This window comes from Syngnathoides biaculeatus, chromosome 5 (genome assembly GCF_019802595.1).
Source record: "Syngnathoides biaculeatus isolate LvHL_M chromosome 5, ASM1980259v1, whole genome shotgun sequence".
NCBI classification, from domain to species: domain Eukaryota; kingdom Metazoa; phylum Chordata; class Actinopteri; order Syngnathiformes; family Syngnathidae; genus Syngnathoides; species Syngnathoides biaculeatus.
In genome coordinates, this window is record NC_084644.1 from 15,643,573 (window position 1) to 15,669,270 (window position 25,698).

The 25,698-nt window shown below is 41.7% G+C and overlaps 1 protein-coding gene across 11 annotated transcripts in view; it reads left to right on the top strand.

Moving 5' to 3' along the window:
• dyrk1b (dual-specificity tyrosine-(Y)-phosphorylation regulated kinase 1B) overlaps positions 1–25,698 on the top strand; it is a 124,613-nt gene that overhangs the window by 96,568 nt on the left and 2,347 nt on the right. For all 11 annotated transcript variants that reach the window (XM_061821061.1, XM_061821062.1, XM_061821063.1 and 8 more), the window contains 10 exons: positions 5,742–5,861; positions 14,451–14,639; positions 15,084–15,231; positions 15,873–16,022; positions 17,169–17,305; positions 17,464–17,610; positions 17,972–18,112; positions 18,575–18,695; positions 20,153–20,335; positions 22,865–22,968. In XM_061821061.1, the coding sequence (XP_061677045.1) occupies positions 5,742–5,861; positions 14,451–14,639; positions 15,084–15,231; positions 15,873–16,022; positions 17,169–17,305; positions 17,464–17,610; positions 17,972–18,112; positions 18,575–18,695; positions 20,153–20,335; positions 22,865–22,968 (1,440 nt within the window). The remainder of the gene's footprint in view (positions 1–5,741; positions 5,862–14,450; positions 14,640–15,083; positions 15,232–15,872; positions 16,023–17,168; positions 17,306–17,463; positions 17,611–17,971; positions 18,113–18,574; positions 18,696–20,152; positions 20,336–22,864; positions 22,969–25,698) is intronic.

Consider the following 25,698-nt stretch of genomic DNA (forward strand, 5'->3'; position numbering starts at 1 on the left):
GTTAGCAGCATACATTTAGGAAAGTTTTTTTCCATTTTCCCTATACAGTTGGTCAGGTTATGAAACGCCTTTGGAAAAATATTGTCTCTTGTTACGAAGAAAAATTCATGATACAAAAGAAAAAAATAGGTGCTGCTCTTCGCAGCTCCCAAATTCCACTGAATGTAAACATCCTGTGTCTTGGTTTGTGTGGAGCAATAGAGCTACTCTCCCATTGGCTAACACCATATCATCTCATTGGCTAGGAGGGACTTCAGTCTTTACCCATGATGCTTTTTGTTTCCTTTCGACACCCGAGCATCATCAAATCAGACACTAGAGCTTGCACACGCTAGCACACCTTGGTAAAGTTAAAACTTTTTCCTGAGTTTTTTTTTGTTTTTCTTTTTTTGCACATTTATTAATCTTTCTTCATCATGGACCCCAAGAAACTTTCGTGGAATGAAATTATGTGCATGCGTACATTCATACGTACGTTATCTCTCAGCTGACAAACATTTGCCTCATCCTACATCCCCAACGATGACTTTTACTTGTCATTCACCCTTCTCTTCGCATAGTTGCCCAACACCAAGGGTAAATGAACATAATTTTTATTATTCTTTAGATTATGTACTTTGAATGCATTATTTTTTTAGGCTTGGAACGAATTAGGCTATTTCCATGTAAAAAGCGCTTATACTTATGAAAAAAAAATCACGTTACGAAATGACTTTTTGGAACGAATTAATCTCGGAAGTAGAGGTACCTCAGTACTTATACATAATATGCACTATTGACGTGACATTTGTTTAAAAAAAATTGTGCATTATACACAAGAAATTATGGTGAGGAATATAAACACCTCAACATAATACATTTTTAGGCATGGTGTCCGTAACGTCGCATGGTGAATGACTGATTAAAACATCCCCTCACAGTTCTGAACATCAAGGCTCAAACCCCCCCCTCGCCTGTGTGGAGTTCGCATGTTTTCCCCATCCCTGCATTATTTTTTTCCAGTTTAATCCCACATCCCAAAAACGTGCACAGTAGGTTGATTGGAGACTCTAAATTGCCTGTAGATCTAAACGGGAGTGCGAATAGTTTTTGTTTCTATGTGCCCTGGCTGGCAACCAGTTCAAGGTGTACCCTGCTTCTCGCACGAAGATAGTTGGGATAGGCTCCTGCATGCCCACAACCCTAGTAAAGATAAGCATGACCGAAGATGGATGGATGGTATCAATAACACATCCATTCATTTTAAGTAATTATGCGAATGCTCATGTTGCATTAATGGATGTCTGCCAGCACAAAATGCGAAGAAGACACCAGTAAGACAGTGAATTATCTTAGCTTTATCAAATGCATCCATCCATTTTTACACTGCAGATCCCCGCAGAAATCATGAGTATCCTGGAGTGTGGGCGAAAGACAGGGAACACCGTGAACTGGTCGTCAGCCACATATAAAACAAATTCGCACGATTCGTACCCATATTTAAATAGGGTAGTAATGCAGCTCATAATTTGAAACAGTAATGTTTTTGTCACAGTTTATTGTTTAGTCTTTACAGTTTATCACAGTGAATTATTAGGTCGCTCTGGTTCAAACACTAATTGTTTGATCATCCCTGTATTTACACTCTCATTGTGGTTAAGCTCTTATCTATCTGTTTCGGTTGTAAACAGTCACATTTATTCAAATTCTCCAAAAGTGTATTACTGCACCACACACCTCTCTTACCTTGCATGTAATTTCAGGCAGTGTTTACACACCGGAAAACATTATTTTTATTTTCATCTACAAGACATTTTGGAGCCTGTAAAGGAAAACTTGTAAAAATGGGTCTCAAAATGAAGCATGTTTAACGGGGGGGGGGGGGGGGGAGAGAACAAGTGTTTTAATGTTCTACACGTGCGAGTGTATTGCAACACAATTCACAATGGACACAGTAAATCTAGATGCCACTTTTAATATTTTTGTGCTACTCAAGGTAATTAGGTTAATGCTTTTCCAGTCCTTTTCTTAAATGTACTGTGGGCATTAGTTGAGCGTAGGATCAGTTTATTCCATGCCAACCTTGTGACTTTTGCCTGGATGGTCTTATGGGATCTTGTTTATTGTTTTACATCTGCCATCTTTTTAGGTAATGTGTTTTCTCCGTCAGAGCTACACTCCAGTTTACACCCGCATGTCGGTTGGGAATTTGCTTTGGAAATTGCTGCATTTGTGGTCCTTGTGGTTGCTGTGCTTCCTTCTAAACTAGTGAGGTGTGCGCGTTTGTCTTATCTGTAGGAGAACTTCCATAAATCACTTGTGGTGTCCTTGAAAGAAAGTTATGCAGCTTTGTGTCATCTCCTTTCTTTTACTCAACTTTGTATTTCCATAAAACAAAAGTTTGGTAACCCCATGTTTTTGGATGCTAAACATGCTCATGGTCCACTTCCTCCTGTTGTACTTCAGTATACAGTATGCCCAAACAAGCAAACCATATAGTGTTGCTATTTCATTCCGTATCAGTATCACTTCCTGATTAAAACTTTGCTTCTTGTACACTGATTGTAAAGAAATGCAATTCAGCAAGATGGTGGGCATTTTAAGAAAGTATTCTTAATCGATTTGAGATGGCTATCAATTATTGCATTATAATGACTCTTACAAAATGTGAATGATTTGCCTTTTAACAAAGATGAGCATTTTACATTAATAGTCAACATCATCAAGTGAGTAAATAAAGACCACAATCCCCTAAATTCCTGTGACTGATTCACTGCCTCAACCTTGGAGTACCTTAAAGTTTGTGCCTTTCATCTTGGCACCAACTTCCTGCAACTAAATGTTCATTCCAAGATATTGTATTGTTATAATCTAAACAATGAACACCCTTGTACAGCAAAAGAAAACAAATTGTAAGGGAGGCCAAGGCTGAAAGATAAATCTTAAATATAATACAGAGTACCTGTACAGTGGTGCCTCGGTTCTCAAACGCAATCCGTTCCAGAAGGCCGGTTGAAAACTGAAACGTTCGAAAAACCAAAGCGTGTTTTTCCATTACAATGAATGGAAAATGAAATAAAGCGTTCCAAGCCTAAAGTTTTTTTTTTTTTAAGCTTTTCCTGATAATAAACTGCATAGTAGAAATACATGTATGGTTTAACTACTTTATAGAATTAAATCATTTAAGAACTATATTTATTATTTGCTTAAAATGCAGCCCTATGGGGGCACAAACCAGTGCAAACTGTAGGCCGGTCCCAAGCCTGGATAAATGCAGAGGGTTGCGTCAGAAAGGGCATCCGGCGTAAAAACTGTGCCAAACAAATATGAGCCTTGATCTAAAGAATCTCATACCGGATCGGTTGTGGCCCGGGTTAACAACGCCCGCCCCCGGCACTGCTAACCTGGCGGGCGTCGGTGGAAATTCAGCTACTGTGGGTCGAAGACAAAGAAGAGGAGGAAACCGGATCCATCGTCAGAAGAAAAAGAGGAATGCACAGAGCCCACAACTGAGTGTAGGGACTTTGAATGTTGGTACTAAGACAGGAAAAGCTCAGGAGTTGGTTGACATGATAATTAAGAGAAAGGTTCATATTCTGTGCATCCAAGAGAGCAGGTGGAAAGGTAGTAAGGCTAGAATTTAAGGAGCAGGGTTTAAATTATTCTACCACGGAGTAGATGGGAAGAGAAATTGAGTAGGGATTATTTTAAAGGAAGAGCTGGCTAAGATTGTCTTGGAGGTGAAAAGAGTATCAGATCGAGTGATGAGACTAAAATTTGAAATTGAGGATGTTATGTATAATGTGGTTAGCGGCTATGCCCCACAGGTAGGATGTGACCTAGAGTTGAAAGAGAAATTCTGGAAGGTGCCAGGAGTGTGCTAAATAGATGGAAAGAATACTTTGAGAAGTTGATGAAGGAAGAGTGGAAGAGGCAAGTGTGGGTGCGAAGTTCCACGTCAACTTCGTCAGGTCTCGGCGAATCCTGTCCTTGTGTTGCATTCGTCAACTCAGGTTCGGACATATATGGTTTAATTGCACCTGCATGGGATGTTTTTCGAACGTGGGAAGAATTAGAGAATTTGTCCTCTTCAGTTCCTATCTCTTCCACAGAGCATTCCATAAAAACTTCTCCACTAGATCCCACTCGCAGTGTGTATGTCTGTATATGCTTTACTGGGGTTGTCTAGATGTGACGTCACACGGAAGCAGCTTCTACAGCGCCTCGGTTTGAAACAGCCATCGGAGGCATTCGGATTGCAAAAAAATGCACTTCGACGCTAATTTATTTCTTAGCTGTTGTATTAAGAATTTTAAAATATTTTTTATGAAAAATTAGCTACATTTGTGTGATACAAAGATAAAATACAGGTCCTCTGGATTAGATCTTTAAAATTCTAATTCATGTAACGGCAAGAACAAAAGTAACTCCAGCCAAATATCCATCCATCCATTTTCTGACCACTTAAGTTCACGGGGGTCGCGGAAGTGTTGGAACCTGTTTCAGCTGTCTTCGGGCAGGAGGCAGGGGACACCGTGAACTGGCTGCCAGCCATTTACAGGGCACATGGAGACAGACAATAGTTGCATTTACACCATGTGGCAATTTAGAGTCTTCAATTAATGCATGTTTTGGGGATGTGGGAGGAAACCGGAGTGCCCGGAGAAAATCCTCGCAGCCACGGGGAGAAGACACGGGTGGGGCATGGGTTTGAACCCCAGTTCTCAGAAGTGTGAGCCCAAAACTCTGAAGCTGTGGTACCGTTAAACCTCCAGCCAATTAATGTTTAATAAAAGAATATACTGTAGTCAATGTCATAAGGACTCAGACATGAACACAGTATTGTGTCTGTTCAATATCTGAAACAACCTACGCTAAAAGATGCTCGAATGCAGAGGTGTGCTATCTAGGTTTAACTTGGTTTGGGCATCAAATTAATTGTAAACCAAATTAATCATGCTCCTGTCCAGTGGCTACGACATAGTGACTACCTTACATGACTCTAGCCTCAAGGTGAAGCTCACGATGTAACCTAAATCTATCGATACATGTAATTGTATTTTAAATGTTTGAATGCTACAAGGAATGTCCAAATGAATTAACTTTGCAAATCACTTTTCTGCTCCCGAGAATGTAGACAGTGTCACACTAATTTTTACAACGGGTCGTATTGTAATTATGGTTTCCTTCAAATGGCTGCTGAAACTGTGAAACCATAAGTCTTTACTCGCCTCATCATATTTCCACACAAAATGTATGAACTAATTTTGAGTCAGAAATCAAGGGTAATAGGTTTTTCAAAAATTGTTCATGTTTAGTAACACAAAAATGCTTCCAGTATCTCAACATTATCATTTATATAACAATTTGAAATAGTGGTACAGGTTCTAAGAAGAATCATGGAATCACATGATTTGCCTTCGAGGGATACATAAAATCACGTGGCGGGCCAGATCTTTGACACCTGTGCCATAAACACTTTTATATATGCCACCTATTAGCTTCACTTACATTCATGTTCATTGGCTGATGATGACAGCTCATGCCTTAGTCTCTAACCAGTATTGATTGAACATTTAACTCTGTTCACTTGCTCAAAATAATGGAATGATGGTTCCAATGATGTCTTTCTTTTGATTGATTTTCATAAGAAGGTGATTCTGGATTGAATAAGATTAAATCATGAATACTTCTGAAATCATGTACTTTGTATTTCCTTCACTAGAATCGACCATTGCTGATGTGTTAATGTTCCTCGATAGGTGCTGTCTGATATGACCATACTCCAGCGGAGAATCCCCCCGAGTTTCAGAGACCCTGCCAGTGCCCCATTGCGGAAACTCTCTGTAGACCTCATCAAAACATACAAGCACATCAATGAGGTATGACCCTGGAAACTGAAACCTGTACACTACAAACAACAACTGTTGTACAAACAACACGATTGATGTTTGCTTGTCTCCATTTCGGTTTCTGTTTGTGATCAAAATTAATCCTCTATTTTGGATTGATTTTAAATTCAACAATAATGAAAAAATGGTTAAATCTATGTGGGCTTCGGAGGGAAGCATATACATTACATGGAATTATACGGTAAATGTATACAATAGACAGTATTTGCCCCCTTCCTGATTTGTTTTATTTATTCATTTTAATATTCATTAGTGCGCTTTACATTTATTACAACAAAAATAAATCAAACGCACCAATTGTTAATTAGTGGTGCATCAAAATGAAAATTCTTGACTGAAAATGAGGAACCCAAGGTCAACGACCAAGTCAATCAAGCAATCAAAGATTATTTGTAAGCTCATTTCCTACAAAAAAAAATGGAACACAAAAGGCTTTACATTCGTTTAAATGTTATGATTAAAATTGTATTCATAGCTATGACTGCAGGGATGCCAACACATGGAAATTTACTTCCAGAATGATTTGGACCAATTCCATGTTTCCCATTTTAAAGTATGTATTGCATCAACTTGGCAGATGCATTTGCAGACATATTTTTCTATTTCCTTTATCCACTATTGCTGCCGAAATAATGCACATTTCCCAATTGACCCCTCCGTACAGGGCACTTAACCACGCCTCCTGAAGTGACGTCACGCCACGTGCGCCTACGTCAGACAAACAATTAGCAAAAAGGTCGGTGCAGCAAGAAAAGAATAGAGCGAAACTGTCCGATTTACCGGCTGATTTCTCACTCGTATTCTTAGCTAACAGTGAAATATCTTTGAAAAGCAGACAGCAGGGCTTCAAGTATTTCAGCGAGGGGTATTTCAATGGTATTTACATGTATATCGACGGAGAAACCATTGATATTAGCGCAAGATCTTTCCAGAGTCAGAGGAAGACCGAGAAGCCACATAATATAATATATTATAACCCAAACACGAATTTGTCATTGACAGTTTCCTATTTTCGTGTTACATATCACACTTGTGTGCAGAATCGGTATATGTATCTGTATAGTCGTTTGTGAACCGCCGTATGAAGGAAAAGAAGGCGAGGCTTGATTTACGAGTTGTTTCTCTCGTTTTCTTTGTGGAACGTCACGCGCTCCCCTCAATAATTATTCTTGAATTAGTGCCGAACCTACGTAAGTCCCGACCGAGTACGACAATCACTACTTTAGTGTCCTCAAACATCCTTCCTTCAGTCTTGGTGTCTCGGTGCACGTCGAAGGCTTTTAGGACTGGTAGTCCGGTATAGCTTAGCTCACCGCCGAACAGAGACACGTTTGTGCAGTCAGATCATCGCAAAATATCGCTCAACACAGATCAAGTGTGTCAATCATTCACACGTAGCTATGTTATGCAAGCGAAGAACTGCTAATTCATTTATATGAGACATGTATTGAAAATCAAATATAAGGCTTACCTTCGTGCAAACATATCTGTTCCGGTTGATGGATTCAGTTGATCATGTGGTCTTCCACAAAGTTTTATCCATCAAAGACATTTTTCGTACTCGGTCTTCTGTTCTGGTTGATTTTAGATGGATTCAGTTGATGATGCGGTCTTCCACAAAGTTTGATCCATCAAAGACATTTTTCGTACTGGGTCTTCGGTTTTGGAAAGGGTACGAATTGAACTCCACCAACTAGCCTTTCAGGATTCCTGTCGTCACTATTATAAAGTCCGTGACTACACCTCTTAATCATATCTATTGTTAAAGAACCCAAATACGCGATAAAACGCTAACAAAAGCTATACTGGAACATACAACGTTGTCTGAGAAAACTGCGGGTCCAAAAAAGTGTGTGTGTGTGTGTGTGTGTGTGTGTGTGTGTGTGTGTGTGTGTGTGTGTGTGTTTATGTATATATATATATTTTTTTTTTTATTCTACTTGTGTAGTTTTAAATTAGAGGTTCATTTCTCATGACTTGTGAGATGTACCATCAGTGAACCAATATGTTTCTGGTTTCCAGTTCCTGTTATGGCTGTCTAGTCTATTACTGTCCTCTACAAACACATACTAATTTGGCTACTATTTTCTCTTCAAAGTTGGTAAATCTCCGCTGTAATGTGGTTCCAGCCAGGCCAATGTGACAAGCTTACTGTACCAAACACTCAGTTTTGTTTTACAACTTCATGTGATAGTTTAGCGATTTGCATGGTGTTTGCCGTCTGTCTCTTGTCTTGTCCCGCGCCTGTCCTCCGTTATTACGATACTTGCCTTAAAGAGTATAGAATTTATTCACTCTCATGGCGCCAATGATTATTGACTTGTGCTGCGATTACAAGCGACGCAAGGCGGACGTTCACCTCCACGACTCGGTATCACATTTAGCCACGTTAGCTGCAACTTGTAGGTACAGTAATCCCTCATTTTTTGCAGTTAATGGGGACCAGAACCCCCCCACGAAATATTTAAAACCGCAAAGTAGGACCGCTCCTACCACCCTCACTCCCCTCCACCCCAACCAGCAACCACCCCCCCACACACAACATGGAAATTTTCATATATGTATATCTGGGTACCAGAATAATTAAACTATGTCAACAGTATTTTTACTTTACATATTTGAGACTAAGATTAAAACTACATATATTTCCCTAAATCTTTCATTATAAAACCTTTGTTAATCTTTCCTACAACAGTCGTTTAACTGAGGTCGGAAACGCAGGGGAGACGTATGCACGGACACACACAGCATGAGATTACTGCCACAAAGTTGATAGAGACTGTGGCTGTGCTGCAGACTGTAAATGCTGAGACAGTTGATGAACCTTTGGACAATTTCACCTCGAGAATCTTAAATGCCATGAATGCTGTCACTCCTGTTACAACTAAGAGCATCCTGAGGCAACCTAGAATACTGTGGAGGAGTACAATGATGGTCAAGAGCTTTAAATCAAAGTGTAGGAAAGCAAAGTGTAAGTGGAGAAAAACTAAATTCCAAATCGACTATGACCTCTGCAGACTGTCTTTGTAATTTTATCCAAGAGTTAGTCAGGGGAAGACAACAACGCTTTTCTGAAATCATCAGTAAGAACCCCAACAATACTCACACTCTCTTTGCTGTGGTTGACAAGATCATCACCCCCCCCCCAAAAAAAAATAAAATAAAATAGCTCCAGAACTCGTAACACCTGACAAATCCAATAAGTTTGCCTGTTGTTTTAATGAAAAAAAGTACAACCCATCAGGTCAAATGACAGCTCATATCTGCAAAAGGAGAAAATTATTCTACATCTGAAGTTACCCAGGGAAAACTCTATTACCTTGTCAGAATTTGTTACAGTTGACTAAAATACTGTAGAGAAAACTGTTCAGCAGCTGAAACCATCAACGAGCTACCTCAACTTAATACCATCTGACTTTTTCAAAAAACGATTGTGAAGTCAGTGCTACCTGATTTACAGCAAATAATGAATTGCTTACGTCAGTCTGGCAAGTTTCATAAAGCTTTCAAAGTAGCTGCTATTAACCCTCTTTAAAAAAAAAACAGAGCACTGGACAATTCCATGTTCACAAGCTATAGCCCCATCTCAAATCTCCCTTATATAGCCAAGATTGTTGAGTTATTTTTAATCAAAATTACAATTTCTGAAATTTAAATGGACTTTTTGACAAATTTCAATCAGGTTTCCAAACTCATCACAGTACAAAATCTGCTCTTATCAACGTGCTAATTGATTAAAGGTTGAATACTGGCTCAGGAAAGGTGTCAATTTTGGTGTTGTTGTATCTCAATGTGGCTTTTCATACTGTAGATCATAATATAATGCCTGAACAGGTTGGAAACATGGGTAGGACTAAAATGAACACTCCCTGAATGGTTTAGATCCTACCTAGGGTAAAGACGCTACTTTGTAACCATTGGAAGTGCTCAATCTTAATAAATGCAGACCTATGGGGTCCCTCAAGGGCCAGTCCTTGGACCCCTCCTGTTCAGCCTGTATATGCTACCCGTGGGACAAATTCTTCAAAACTTTAATTTTGATTATCATAACTATGCAGATGAGACAGTTATATTTAGCTGTGTCTCCAGTTGATTTCAGCTCAGCTGAGGTGTTGTGGCACTGTCTAAAGCAGATAACTGGATGAGCCAAAATTATCTTCAACTAAACCACAACAAAACTGAGACAATTGTTTTCGGAATAAAGAAAAGAAAATTGCAGTGAGAAAATACCTGGACTCATTCATTATAAAAACCAAAGACGAAGTCCAAAACCTTGGAGTCCTGATAGATTGCAACCTGACTTTCAACAGTCATATCAAATCAATCACAAAACTGCTTTTTACCATCTGAAGAACATATCTAGAGTGCAGGCTTGTACGTGTCCCCATTAGACATTGCAGCTTACAATGTAGGGCACCTTACGTGCACACTGAGTTCCAAGATTTGCAAATGTTGTTGTGTGACTTTTCCAACAAGGAAGACTTACAGTTAAGAAAATTGTATTTGAACACCCTGCTATATTGCAAGTTCTCCCACTTAGAAATCATGGAGGGGTCGGAAATTTTCATCCTAGGTGTATGTCCTCTGTGAGAGAGATCGTCTAAGTGAAAAATCCAGAAATTACAATATATGATTTTTTTTAAATGATTTATGTGATACAGCTGCAAATAAGTATCAGCTAGAATTCTGACCCTCAAAGACCCGTTAGTCCGCCTTTAAAAGTTTACCTCCACTTCAACTTAATCAGATGCACCTGTGTGCGGTTGTTAGCTGCATAAAGACACCTGTACACCCGATACAATCAGTAAAACTCAAACTTGTAACATGACCAAGACCAAAGAGCTGTCCAAAGACACCAGAGACAAAAACGTACAACTCCATACGGCTGGAAAGGGCTACGGAGAAATTGCCAAGCAGCTTGGTGGAAAAAAGGTCCACTGTTGGAGCAATCATTACAAAATGGAAGAAGTTAAACATGACAGTCAATCTCAATCGGAGTGGAGCCCCATGCAAGAGATCACCTCGTGGGGTCTCAATGATCCTTAGAAAGGTGAGGAATCAGCCCAGGACTACACGACAGGACTTGGTCAATGACCTGAAAAGAGCTGGGACCACCGTTTCCAAGGTGATTGTTGGTAATACACAAAGACGTCATGGTTTGAAATCATGGATGGCATGGAAGGTTCCCTTGCTTAAACCAGCACATGTCATGGCCCATCTTAAGTTTGCCAATGACCATTTGGATGATACAGAGGAGTCATGGGAGGAAGTTTTGTGGTCAGATGAGACCATAATTGAACTTTTTGGTCATAATTCCACTAACCGTGTTTGGAGGAAGATGAATGATGAGTTCCATCCCAAGATCACCATCCCTAATGTCAAGCATGGGGGTGGTAGCATCATGCTTTGGGGGTGTTTTTCTGCACATGGGACAGGAAGACTGTATTAAGGAGAGGATGACCGCGGCCATGGATTGTGAGTTTTTGGGGAACAACCTCTTTCCCTCAGTCAGAGCATTGAAGATGGGTCGTGGCTGGGTCTTTCACCATGACAATGACCTGAAGCACACAGGCAGGAAAACCAAAGAGTGGCTCCGTAAGAAGCATATCAAAGTTCTGGTATGGCCTAGCCAGTCTCCAGACCTAAACCCATTAGAAAATCTTTGGAAGGAGTGGAAACTACATGTTTCTCAGCGAAAGCCCAGAAACCTGTTTGTTCTAGAGAAGATCTGTGTGGAGGAGTGGGCCAAAATCCCTCCTGCAGTGTGTGCAAACCTGCTGAACAACTACAGGAAACGTTTGATCTCTGTGATTGCAAACAAAGGCTACTGTATCAAATATTAACATTTTTCAGGTGTTCCAATACCATTTTTGCAGCACAAATAAATCGTTAAAAAAAATCATACATTGTAATTTCTGGATTTTTCTTTTTATATTCTCTCTCTCACAGTGGACATGCACTAATGATGAAAATTTCAGACCCCTCCATGATTTCTATGTGGGAGAACTTGCAATAGGGTGTTCAAATATTTTTTTTCTTCACTGTAAATACACTAATTACACGTAGCATGGCTGCCAACAAGGGTTTTAGCATGTATGTAAGCTACCGTATAATGGAGCTCACGAGGCTGAGAGGAACAATGGATAATTTTCATGTGATGTCATGAGTCACATGACTTTTGTTTACGACGCCTACCGGACAGCAAAACTACACTACAACTCAGGTTTTTTAGTGATCTTTTTGTGAATATTGGCATGCTTACAAGCATCTTAGGGCCTTTTTATCATGGTATTTCATTGTGTGGCTTATGATTGTAAGAACGGACAGAAAAAGGGGTCTGACACTTCAGGCATTGTTTACCTTTTGCTGGGCATTCAGCTTATTTACTCTGGTATTCTCCACATTTTCTACATATCTTTAGGTGTATCCTGAGGTGTTTGGGTTATCAATATACCTACTAGAACCTGCAGTGAAACTTTGCTTTCCATCTTTGCAGTGGATAACGTGAACCTCGTGGTTGTCGCTAGCCATTGTCTTTAGCTGCACTTTTGCTAACTTGTGGGAGCGGGCTATGCCGATCGCTTTTTTTCAAGCGTGAGTGCCAGCCCCTGGCTGTGTAACTTTTCGCGCACACTCGCTGAGTTGGTACCAAAAACTATTCGGTCTCTGACCATCTCATCGCTGTTTGTGTAGTTAGAGACTTTAACCAACACCTCGAGTTCCATCACAAAGTGCTCACATGATTCATAGTTACGTTGCGCCTTCTCGTGAAACTTATATTTAATAAATACGGGGTTTGCTTTTGAAGTGAGGTAGAGAATTTTTTTGTAATACGTTTTTTGCAACTTATCTGAGTCTCCGGTCAGTGTCCACATATTGCCGACATCCCGTCCTTTGTCTCTGATCCACAACAGGAGGAACTGCACTTTTCCTCTTCAACTATGTTTTTAAGCAGTCGTGTGAACATGAGTTTGGAGTGTTGCTTGAATCTCCGCCACTGATCTGGTAAATTGGATGAGTCCCAGTCCATCCTCAGGCTTGGAACACCGTACGTAGGCCTCCATCATGGTCAATTCGTCATCGTCTTCGTTCGTTTTTTTTTCCCCCGAGTTTTTTTTTTTTTTTTACCGTGAGTCCGTAGTTGTCATGACCAGAACACGGGGTTGGACCCAAATGCACGACTCGGGAGACGCAGAGGGTGTTCAGGAAAAGTGTTTATTCGGTCCACTGTCGGGGATTAGGCAGGCAGTCAACAGGACCAGCAGTAACAAGAACGTCAGGCATAGGAGGCAGGTGGGCAGGCAGGATTCGGTATACGAGAGATCAGGACGGGATTACGAGAATGGGGGAACGAGCCATGAAGCAACGATTTGGCAAAAGCCAGACTGTACGTGTGGTTCTATATAACTGGGACACAATTACTCGAGACGAGGCGTAGGTGTGCGCCACCGCCAATTGCGGCAGGTATGTGCCGCCTTGGGGTCCGATACGGCCAGGACAGGGACCGGCAGAGCCATGACAGTAGTTATACTCCTGTCACTCTGACACCATGTTATGATCTTGCTGTCGTGTTATTGAATAACATAGACATTTTTAACGTGGGTGATATTTATTTCTCTTGTACCCAGACAACCTCTGGTAGCTCACTTCCTTATCGTCCTGTCTCGTAGCGTTTCGCTTCGACACAATCACAATTACACCACACTTGCTATATACGAGAAGTAATAGAGCTCAATCTAATAATAACGGGACAGTACTTGCTCTCGAGTTTCACATGTGGCTTCTTTCTTTATTCCTCACTCCAGCACAAGTGCCTCAATCACCTCCGGTTACAGTGTTCATTTGTCAAAGGACTTTCAAGATAAAAGATCAAAGAATGAAAACTATCTATTGCACTTCATATCTCTAAGCAGAAGAAACTTACATTGCCCCACACACTGCTTGTGTAGGCTGGTCATTACTGACGATGTTGTACACATGCAGGGTGTCACATCGAAACTAAAATTATCACACCACACCAAACAGAGTAGCGTAACTAGCGAATAATAAAACAAATGAAAGAATGACTCACGAAATAATTTACAGAAAACATGCACTTTAAACGCTATTTACATGCTCCCAGCATTCTTTGCAGCACTCCAAATGTCCTTAGTGCCACAAAGCATGCTGGGTTTTTGTGTAATTTATTTCGTGAGTCATTCTTTTATTATTTGTTCGTTGTGCTATTCTGTTTTCTGTGGTGTGATAATTTGTTTTGATGTGACACCATGAGTGTGTACATATTATACATTGGTATATAAATACTGCATTCATTATTCATAGATTTTCATTATTTGTGGGGTTTACATTTCTTCCATCCCCGCGAATAACGAAGGAACACTGTAAACAACTGTAGATAATGCCACATGAAAACTGAAACCCTTTAATACTGCATATTATTATTTACAATTATAGTATATCACATCATACCATAAGATTGATCATGTTTCTTATGAATGTAATGCTGAAAGACCATTTCATTTAACTTGCTTTGACATAATAAGCTTTCTTTATCTACAGGTGTATTATACAAAGAAGAAGCGGCGGGCCCAGCAGGTCCCTCCTGAAGATAGCACTACTAAGAAGGAGAGAAAAGTCTACAATGATGGTTATGATGACGACAATTATGATTACATCGTCAAAAATGGTGAAAAGTGGCTGGACCGCTACGAGATAGACTCACTGATTGGGAAGGGCTCCTTTGGACAGGTGAGGGCTGAAGAAGCATCTCTGTAAAAACTCGAAATTCGTAGCTCGACATGTCAACAGAAGACGATAGCTTTCTGGAAACACTATCATCCATCCATCCATTTTCTCGACTGGTTATTCAATGAAGCGTTACAAGTAAGATGAAAAACATCCGAGGCATTTTAGCACAGAAGGTGGAGTACATCGTGGACTGATCACCAGTCTATTTCAGGGGTGTCACAAAGAGAGACATTCACACCTACAATTTAGAATTTCCACTGAACTAATGTACATGTTAGAAGATCCTTGTTAATTTGCAACAAAGCATGACCCGTGACTCACAAACTGCCGGGACAAAGTCACCAATGTTCAGTCCCAAACATTATTATAATCAGTCACTTTATGATTGTGTTGGATTTCAAGCAGCAGTTTCAACCCCATCTCATGTTTACAATGTGCATGAAGGTGGTGAAGGCCTACGACCACCATGAGCAGGAATGGGTCGCCATCAAGATCATCAAGAACAAAAAGGCATTTCTAAACCAGGCACAGATTGAACTTCGCCTGCTGGAGCTCATGAACAAGCATGATACTGAGATGAAATATTACATAGGTAAGATGGAAAACTGAAAAATAATGGGAAAGCATGGCTCTGTGCATAGGTCACAGATTGCCCGTTTTTTTGTATGTATTAGCAGCAGTTGGCTAAAAAGCTACACTTTGGTGTGTGTGTGTGTGTGTGTGTGTGTGTGTGTGCGTGTGTGCGTGTGTGCGTGCGTGCGCGTGCGCGCTGTTTGGCTGTTCTACCAAACAGAAGGATGATCTGTAGTCTTTTTATGCTGGAACAGTTTTCCTGTCACTGTAGACTTTTTAAGATGAAACTGTGTTTTTCTTTTTCTCTGGTCGTTATATATTGAGAATTAAAGGCATTCAGTCAAATAGAACAAAGTTTTTAAAAAGGAGTGACAAAAAAGTTAGAATTCCACCTGTTTAAAAGAAAATAGACGGGAAATATAATTATATGGGCTGAAATTATTGTCCACATACTTTTGAAGTATTACAAGTTTTTAAAGTGCCACCTATAATTTGAAGGATAGTCTGCATAGTTTTTATTAGAGGAAATGTTTTTCTGTATCTGGTTGACCTTATTCTCATGTCACTCAACATCATGTCTCATTTCTCTGTTTGTGTTTGTGCTTGCGTGTGTGTGTGTGTGTGTGTGTGTGTGTGTGTGTGTGGTGTGTGTGTGTGTAGTCCACCTGAAGCGTCATTTTATGTTTAGGAACCATCTTTGTTTGGTGTTTGAGTTGTTGAGCTACAATCTGTATGACCTGTTGAGGAACACCAACTTCAGAGGGGTCTCCCTTAACCTCACCCGGAAATTTGCACAGCAGCTCTGTACAGGTAGGTTATACAGTAAAATGCGCACACATACACTCGCACGTATGAGGGCAGTGAGTGCACAAGTCTTTCCTTCAGCCAAGGCAACTGACTGTTGGCTCTAAAAATAGTCAACCAAAATGTCAGTCAGGGGACACTATCGTGAGCAAGTGTTTAACTTGTATCACGTGGGTATCCTTTGATGGACAAGTTAGTTACTGATAACGGACATGAAACAAATGTCCTTTTTTTTTTTTTTTAAACAGATCCCCACACACATTTTCCATAACGTGGGCTGTTTTTAAATGTCAAGGTGACAGGAGCTCCAACATAATGATGTCTTCCTAAATTTCTCGCAGTGAGCTTTGCTCACACAACCCTTTTTGTACTGGATATATCCTCATTTCGGCGAATGACGTCTTGCAGTGTAGTCTGAATCTAGCTTTTTTTCCTGCGAGACTTCCTGACTGGAAAAAAACTTTGTTTCAGTCTTGCTGAAGTAGGACGAAATGTTTGTTGCTGGTTGTGAAAATGAAAATGGATGGCTGAATGGATATTTTACTTTGTCCTGGGACTTTGTTGCTGTTTTGTCAAGCATTTTTAGACTACTCTTGTGGGTTATTTTTGAGGAAAAAGCAATGCAACAAATGCAGCAACATTTTCTGGTGTTGTTTGAGAATTTTGAAGATTTTCTCAGAGATGTAACCCTAGCAGATGTTCACCACCACCTCATCCTAAATGTGCACCTTGCACATACAGAATAAATAATGTGGCTCCATGGAGAAAAGTCTCTCATCACTCATTGAAATAAAATGGGAAATTTTAAAATATAAAATAAAATATTGTGGTTATCCCTGACAACAGCCCTTCAGCAACAAATCTACCTCTGTCCATAAAGCAGGAAGAGCTAACACCTGGATAGAGATGTTCAATTTTACAAAAATCCATTTATAAACTTGAATATAACTAAAATGAATTTCAAAATTAGAGCGGTGTGAATAATGTCACTTACAGTATGTCACCAAAGTGATTTTTGAGCATGGTGGGAGCGTATCAGTAACAGCTCGCATAATCTTGACATTTTTATACCATTTCACCCTTGACTTACTAGTGACTAGTGTAGGGCCATGTCAAAGGTTCTAACGATGCATCTCAATTCCGTGTCCACAGCGTTATTATTCCTAGCCACTCCAGAACTGTCAATTATCCACTGCGACCTGAAACCAGAAAACATACTGCTGTGTAACCCCAAGAGATCTGCCATCAAGATAGTCGATTTTGGATCATCCTGCCAGCTCGGGCAGAGGGTGAGCAGCAATCTTACACGGGAAAGGATTTAAAATACCCGTTAAAAACTGTCAACACTTTTTAACCATAAAAACAAAACCCCTTTTAGCAGTAGTGTACTTATTAGATACATGTTGTATTGTGAAATAATTCCAACGTTTTCTCATCCTCCCATCAGATCTATCAGTATATCCAGAGCAGGTTTTACCGCTCACCTGAAGTTCTCTTGGGAATGCCATATGACCTGGCAATTGACATGTGGTCTCTCGGATGCATCTTGGTAGAGATGCACACAGGAGAGCCTCTGTTCAGTGGCTCCAATGAGGTTAGCATATCGTCTCCTTTTGCAAATTGTTATACCGTATATAATTAATGCTATTAATCACTATGTGAAGGCACGCTGATTTCAACAACTTGTGCAGTATCCCATCATTCATAGCTATTTTATACATTATTATGTATTTATTTTTACCTTGCACTTTCGTATGCACTGATACAGGAGAAGCTCTCCTATCTCATTGTACAAGATATATCGTGACAAGAAATGACATTCTATTCTATTCTAATTACTACAGCCTTTTTCATAATGTACCGCGTACTCAGAAACTGTCCTCTCATCCACAGGATAATATTTACAATTCTCAATATTGTGAATGTTGACTATCCAAAATTATCTCCTTGTTTAGGTTGACCAAATGAACAAAATTGTTGAAGTGTTGGGGGTCCCTCCCAGCCACATGTTGGATGCAGCTCCAAAAGCCAGGAAGTATTTTGACAAGCTATCAGATGGGCTGTGGACAGTGAAGAAGAACAAGGATATCAAGAAGGTATCACATTTTCGAGCCATTCAAACTTTTCTCCTTAAACCATGTGTTGGTGGAACACAACACAGACAGACATGCAAGCAAAAGAAACGTCTCTGTGATTGAGCGGCTAGTCTTCATCCAACTGTCCATCCTTTTTGTTGATCACCGGATTAGTAGTGCTGCTAGTTTCCTGAACACAGCAAACGAAACTCTTACGGACCACTGAAAGTGTTACTTTGAATGTAGATCTGAATTTTCTTACTCACAAACACAGTACTTATTCCAGAGGCTAAATAAAGGAACCCAAGATAGTGCTCCATCTAGGTTTGAACAAATCAGAAGTGCCCTTGACCTGCATTGTCTTTAATGACATGATTGGGGAAACCATTTCTTAATTACTGTCGTACAATAGTTGCGTTTTACTAAAGCACTTACAACCTTCACCAGTTCTCATTATTTTTGTGTGCGTGTTTTTTTTTCCAGGAGTACAAGCCCCCAGCCTCTCGGCGTCTTCATGAGATTTTGGGTGTAGAGACGGGGGGGCCAGGTGGTCGGAGAGCAGGTGAGCCAGGACATGCCCCCTGCGACTACCTGAAATTCAAAGGTAAACTTTCACAAATTATAAAGTATAAGTAGCATTACCTTACATTGTAAAAATAAAGAATGTGCAATATGACTTTTTTAATGATTTATTTGTGTCATACAGCTGCAAATAAATATTTGAAATCATGTCTATCAGCTAGAATTCTGACCCTCAAAGACCAGTTAGTCCTCCTTTAAAAGTTCACCTCCACTCCATGTATTATCCTGAATCAGATGCACCTGTGTGAGGTCATTACCTGCATAAAGACACCTGACCACCCCATACAATCAGTAAGACTCAAACTTGTATTATGGCCAAGACCAAAGAGCTGTCCAAAGACACCAGAGAAAAAATTGTACAACTCCACACGGCTGCAAAGGGCTACTGAGAAATTGCCAAGCAGCTTGGTCAAAACAAGGTCCACCGTTAGAGCAATCATTAGAAAATGGAAGAAGCTAAAAATGACGGTCAATCTCAATTGGAGTGGAGCCCCATGCACGATATCACCTCGTGGGGTCTCAATGATCCTTAAAAAGGTGAGGAATCCGCCCAAAACTATACAACAATGACCTCAAAAGCGCTGGGACCACCGTTTCCAAGGTGACTGTTGGTAATACACTAAGACGTCATGGTTTGAAATCATGCATGGCACGGAAGGTTCCCCTGCTTAAACCAGCACATGTCAAGGCCCGTCTTAAGTTTGCCATTGACCATTTGGATGATGCAGAGGACTCATGGGAGAATGTTTTGTGGTCAGATGAGACCAAAATGTAACTTTTTGGTCATAATTCCACGAACCGTGTTTGGAGGAAGACGACAGCGGCAGCCCAGAAACCTGTCTGATCTAGAGAAGATCTGCGTGGAGGAGTGGGCCAAAATCCCTCCTGCAGTGTGTGCAAACCTGGTGAACAACTGGAGGAAATGTTTAACCTTCTAATTAATGGTAATTGCAAACACAGGCTACTGTACCAAATATCAACATTGGTTTTCTCAGGTGTTCAAATACTTACTTGCAGCTATATCACATAAATAAATAGTTGAAAAATCATAAATTGTGATTTCTGGATTTTTCTTTTTAGATTATCTCTCTCCAAGTTGACATGCACCTTCGATGAAAATTTCAGACCCCTCCATGATTTTTAAGTGGGAAAACTTGCAATATAGCAGGGTGTTCAAATACTTACTCTCTTCACTGTAGTTCAACCTTGTTTATGACCTTCCCATTTATTTATTTATATGAATTCCACATGCATTATGTGAGGGGTGGAGTAGGGGGGTGTCATGGTGGCACAGCTGTAAAGCATTGGCCTCACAGTTCTGAGGACCCGGGTTCAATCCCGACCCCGCCTGCGTGGAGTTTGTTTGTTCTCCCTGTGCCTACATGGTTTTTCTCTTGGCACTCCGGTTTCCTATTAGCTGATCATTTCCAAACACTAATTTGTAACTGACATCATCATGCTTTCATTGTCTTCCTCCAGACCTGATCCTGCGCATGCTGGACTATGACCCCAAAAGCCGCATCACCCCATTTTATGCCCTGCAGCACAACTTCTTCAAGAAGACTACAGATGAAGGAACGAATACTAGTTCATCAACATCCACCTCTCCTGCCATGGACCACTCCCATTCAACTTCCACGACTAGCTCTGTTTCCAGCTCTGGTAAACACACACACACTGCACACAGTGTTCCAAAACATATTTTATTTTGCCAGAGAAATAAGTTGAATTTTGAAAAAAAGATTCTCCTAGTGGATTTGGAAAAGGCGTTCGACTTTATCACTCGGGGAGTCCTATGGGGGTTTCTTTGGGAGTATAGGGTACCAAACCTACTGGTACGGGCTGTTCAGTCCCGGTGTCAGAGTTTGGTCTTGTTTCCGGTGAGAGTTGGACTCCGCTAAGGCAACTCTTTGTCACCGATTTTGTCCATAACTTTTATGGACAGAATCTCTAGGCCCTGCCGAGGCGTAGAGCGTGTGCGGTTTGGTGACCTCAGAATCGCATCTCTGGTCTTTTGCAGATGATGTGGTTCTGTTGGCTTCATCAAGCCATGATCTCCAAGGCTCACTGGAGCGGTTCGCAGCAGAGTGTGAAACAGCTGGGATGAGAATCAGCACCTCCAAATCTGAAACTATGGTCCTCAGTCAGAAAAGAGTGGCGTGAGCATGAGATCCTGCCCCAAGTGGAGGAGTTCAAGTATCTTGGGGTCTTCTTCACGAGTGAGGGAAGAATGGAGCGGGAGATCGACAGGCGGATCGGTACAGCGTTTTTAGTGATGCAGACTTTGTATTGGTTCATTGTGCTGAAGAAGGAGCTAAGTCGGAACGTGAACCTCTCAATTTACCTGTTGATCTTTGTTTCAACCCTCACCTATGGCCAAAAGATGTGGGTCGTGACTGAAAGAACAATATCCCAAATACAAGTTGCTGAAATGAGTTTCCTCTCCCTGAGAGATAGCGTGAGAAGCTCTGTCATCTGGGAGGGGGTCAGTGTCAAGCCGCTGCTCCTCCGCATTGAAAGGAGCGAGATGATGTGGCTGGGGTATCTGATCCAGATGCCTTCCTGGTGAGGTGTTGCGGCCATGTCCCACCGGAAAGAGACCCTAGGGACGACCCAGGACACGCTGGAGAGACAATGTCTCTGGGCTGGCCTGAGAACACCTCAGGATCCCTCCAGAAGAGCTCAAGGAAGTGGCTGGGGAAAGGGAAGGTTGTGTATCCCTGCTGAAGCTACTACCCCCGTGACCCAACCCGGAGAATCGGTAGAAAATGGACGGATGGATGGATTCTCTTAGTTAATTACAACATAAAGATATGATGCAACCCAATCAACATCCATCCGGGGTAAACCCCAATGTACAGGCCCCTAGCCGGGGGGCAATAAATATACCCACACCTGCTCGGCGTCTCTCACCGTAGACAGCTCCAGAGTGGAACAGAGTCCAACCTCTCTCAAGAGGAGTTGTGCCAGAGCCGAAGTGGTGCATAGAGGCAAGTCCAACTATATCAGTCGGACATTCTCGACCTCACGCACCAACTCGGGCTCCTTCCCTGAAAAGAGGTGACATTCCATGTCCCTAGAGCTAGTTTCTGTAGCCGGGGTTGGCTCGCCAAGGTCCCTGCCTGTGGCAACCGCCCAGCTCACATCACACTCAACCCGTATGGCCCCTCTCACAGGCGGCTGTGCCCGGCCGAGCCCCATGGGTGGAGGCTCTGCCACCAAGCACTTCCCTTCGAGCCCCACCTGGCTCCAAAAGGGGGCTCCGGTGACCCGTGTCCGGGCAAGGGAAACAAAAATCCAATTTTTGAACTCATCATAGGGGTTTTAGAGTCGTACTTTGTCTGGTCGCTCACCTACGACCTTTTTGCCATGGGTGACCATACCAGGGGCATGAAGCCCCAGACAACTGAGCTCCTGGGATCATCGGGACGCACAAACCCCTCCACCACGATAAGGTGACGGCTCGAGGAGGGGCCCAATCAGCATTAGAAGTTATATTAACATACTCCCCCAGGACAGCTGTAGGTACACAAGTAGCATATCACCCCTAGAGTGTCTGTGTGGAGGGAGTGAATAGTGCGTGCAATTGTAAAGTGCCTATAAAAACTCAATATAAATCCATCCATCCATTTTCTTTGCCGCTTGTCCTCACAGGGTCACGGGGAGTGCTGGAGCCTATCCCAGCTGTGAACGGGCAGGTTGCCACCCAATCGCAGGACACATAGAGACAGACAACAGTCACACACACCATCACACTTAGGGGCAATTTAGAGTGACCAATTAATGTTGCATGTTTTTGGGATGCGGGAGGAAACCGGAGACCCCGGAGGAAAGCCACGCAGACACAAGGAGAACATACAAACTTCACACAGGCGGGGCTTTGATCAAACCCGGGACCTCAGAACTGCGAGGCCAACGCTTTCCCAGCTGATCCACAGTGTCGCCCTCAATATAAATGTAATGCGTTATTATTGTTTATTATTAATAGTTAAGTCCTCCTTATTTTGCGTAATACAAAGAGGACAGACCACTTCGGACACTCCACAAAAAAGCCATAACCAAGCTTCAAACTTGGTATCGCTCAACTGTGAAGAAGATGTGCTAACAACGATCACCACAGTGGTGCCCAGCAGGAAACAAATCGAACGTTGAATACATTTTCCTTCACATTAAAGCTGTTCTTATTTCCAGGTGGTTCCAGTGGTTCCTCCAATGACAACCGCAACTATCGGTACAGTAACCGATATTACAACTCTGCTGTGACACATTCAGACTATGAGATGACCAGCCCTCAGGTATGCACACAACAGCATACTGGAGTTTTCACATGTATCTTGTTGGGTATTGGCTCATCCAAAAAACATGACGCACATCCACATTTTCAGTATATTTTTTATTGCTCTGTGTCAAACAAGGTAGCAGTTGGTGCAGTAGATTCTCAGAAAACCAACAAGACCTGAATCCTTCATCAGGCATGAGCATTCCACGGAAATGATCGTTCCGTTACCGTGTCGTTACCCAGCCTGAGAAAATACGGAACCGAAAGTCCGTTTCCCAGATCTCAGGGCTTACTTTTAATAAAATTCCCCCATGTGTGGAATGAAAAACAAGTTCTCAACGAAATACAACAATCTGTATAAAACGAACCTACATGGACCCCTTTATTTTTAATGATTAAAACGCCCACCTTTGTCAGTGTGGTTTACAAACAGCACCGGTTTCCGCTTCTGCGCTACGCATGCACAAGGTCGAGTTATTCATATCCAGGTCACTCAAACGCTAGTCAAACATGTCAGTTGCTAAGCGTAAAAGACAAAATGCTCATGCCTGCTAAGGCTTTATTCTGAAGTACATGTAAAAACCGGTTCCCATGAGCATTATCAATGGGAACCGAAAAATAATTTCCCACCGTTTCCCAGGACAAAAATCAACGGAACCGAAAGATCGGTTACCATACTTGCCGAAATCCTCATGCCTGTACATGATATACACAAGCTTAGAGCTGTGCAACTGGCCAAGATGTTGAATTGGGTTTGTTTAAAAAAAAAAAAATAGCAGTGTAGCTTTCCATCAATGAGGTCATCAATTTTGTGTAAAACAGGTGTGAATCGGCTGGACCATAATTAAAGGGCCACTGTCATGAAATGCATGATTTTTAGTATGTTATTCATGAAAAAACAGCAGCCGACATGGACCCATGCGTTTTTTTCACCACAAAACATGATTTTGACCTATACAGCTTTTTGTAACTCCCGTCATGAAAATCCTCTCGAGGGATTTGTTTTTGAGAAGAAGCAGGAAGTGACGTACATGGCAGGACCCCCCTCAAGTGGACTCGTTTGTTTCTATTAGTTTTACCTCTGGGAAGGTATGTCTTTGTTCCTTCGTGTTAGCCAAAAGGCAGGCTCGTTGCATTGCCGGACATTGCTTGAACACTCGGGAGGATGGATTTACCCTTCATAAGTTTGCAAGAGACCCGGTTCGTCGTGAAAAATGGATTGCACGGGTGCAAAGGACGGGAGCTTCGTGGGTTCCAAATGACAGGTAGGTGTATATGCAGCTACTAAAAAAAATAATAGGTTGGGGCAGACTACATAATCCATAATGTAACAAAAGAACCACGTACGTATGACAGGTGTTAAATGTGTCGATGTGTGCATCGGACGGCTTCCGCGTCGAGCTTGCCCGCGAAGGCTGCCGTGTTGTGCCTCCCGGGCGAGCATGGCTTTGGCCAGGCTGGCTCATGCATACTCTCTTAGAGTCTGTCGCTGCCGCGGCAGTATGTACTGCACTGGGCCGCGGTGGAGATGAACCATCAGACGGGGAGGCGGTTTGGCCGTGATCGCATATCATCTGAATATGACTGGAAACAATTGGGTAATATTGCCCCGGTAACTTCACTCGGTTGTTAGTTGTTCTCTTCTTCAAAAATAGCTTCCGTGTCAGAAGGGGGTTGTTTGTTTCCCATAGTAGGGTCCACATCGTGTTTTCAATGCCGAATGTCCGGTGTGACGTCACAGACAGCAGATCCAGCCAATATAGCGACCACTTAGGTGTTGTCGAATGACACTTCCGCAACTTTGCGCATGGATGACGTGTCTCCGCTCATATTTATTTTTTTGTACAGACATTGACTTTTAAGGATGAAGTCAGCACCTGTTGAATATGCATTTCTCCTTGAAAGCCTCAGGAAAATGGGTCGTTCACCACATTGTTCAGAAGTGCAGTTAAAATTTTGATTGGAGAGGGCAAACCTGATAAAGAGGTGCAAAAAATTACGAGCTGTTCAGATAAAACAATCTATGCCTTAAAATGGAGAACAAAACCAGAGACATGTGGCAGAAGAAGGAAGACAACCATCAAAATGACAGTATAACCAGAATGACAACGGCTCAACCAATGATCAGCTCCAGGTTGATCAAAGACAGTCTGGAGTTACCTGTAAGTACTTTATGACAGTGAGAAGACATCTGTCTGAAGATAATCTGTTTACAAGAATCACCCTCTGTTAATAAAAAAAAAAGGCATGTGCAGAAGATCGTACACAATGGCAAAGAACACATCACCTGGCATGAAGACAAATGGAGGAGCATTTTGTGGACTGATGAAAGTAAAATTGTTCTCTTTGGGGCCAGGGGCCACAGACAGTTTGTGAGACGACCCCCAATTTCTGAATTCAAGCCACAGTACACAGTGAAGCATGGTAGTGCAACCATCATGTTATGGACATGTTTCTCCTACTATGGTGTACGACCTATGTATCACATACTAGGGATTATGGATCGATATGCTTATGTCAAAATTCTTGAAGAGGTCATGTTGCCTGATGCTGAAGAGGGCATGCCCTTGAAATTGGCGTTTCAACAAGCCAATTACAGCAGACACACTAGTAAATATGCAAAGTTTGGTTCCAAACAAACAAAGCTAATGTCATGAAGTGGCTCGCCCAATACCCAGACCTTCATCCCAATTGAGAACTTGTGGACTGACAACAAAACCAAGAAATGGAAATTAATTGTGGAATG